Genomic DNA, 537 nt, shown 5'->3' with positions numbered 1-537 from the left:
CTGCCGTTTTAGACTAGTACATTATTAACTGAAAGCTGTCTCCTTCTGTAGGGATGCAAAGATACATGTAATTCAGAGCTCTCTGTTCAAAGCAGAAAGCATATAAAATTCAGCAAATACTAAGTGTCACTAAAGACTAAAGAGAAAGAGAGAATTTTTTTTTTTTTTCAGGCTTACAATTTGTATTCAGGGAATTCTTGATACTGGGCAAATTCACGCTCCCACTCTGCCTCAGTCAAGGGAGGTCGTTTACCAAATAAATGCCAGTCAGTCATTGATAAGCCTGACTCTGTCAAGCGTGTCAGCCCTCCTGTGAAAGGGGGACAGGAAGATATCAGCCACAGATGGAAAAAAAGATATACAGGGAATAGATACTTCAAGACCATTAATTTATAATGGTAATCTACAGTCACTGATTTCATATATGCTTTTGTATTAATGAATTTAATTTCTAGAGTTCTTGCAAGCCTAGAGGGAAAAGGTTCTTAAGGTCTGTGCCTTACTCATTCTAAAAACAAGAAAACAGGGGAATAAATG

At 37.2% G+C, this 537-nt stretch overlaps 1 protein-coding gene across 1 annotated transcript in view; it reads right to left on the bottom strand.

Annotated features, from left to right (window-relative positions):
* The window catches only part of LOC119594590 (cytochrome c oxidase assembly protein COX15 homolog), a 6059-nt gene that overhangs the window by 3977 nt on the left and 1545 nt on the right, over positions 1–537 (bottom strand). The window contains 1 exon segment of the mRNA XM_037943631.1: positions 178–310. Within this exon segment, the coding sequence (XP_037799559.1) occupies positions 178–310 (133 nt within the window).

This window comes from Penaeus monodon, chromosome 34 (assembly GCF_015228065.2).
Source record: "Penaeus monodon isolate SGIC_2016 chromosome 34, NSTDA_Pmon_1, whole genome shotgun sequence".
In the NCBI taxonomy this organism is placed as follows: domain Eukaryota; kingdom Metazoa; phylum Arthropoda; class Malacostraca; order Decapoda; family Penaeidae; genus Penaeus; species Penaeus monodon.
Note: the sequence above shows the minus strand (reverse complement) of the source record. Positions and strands in the feature narration are given on the sequence as shown.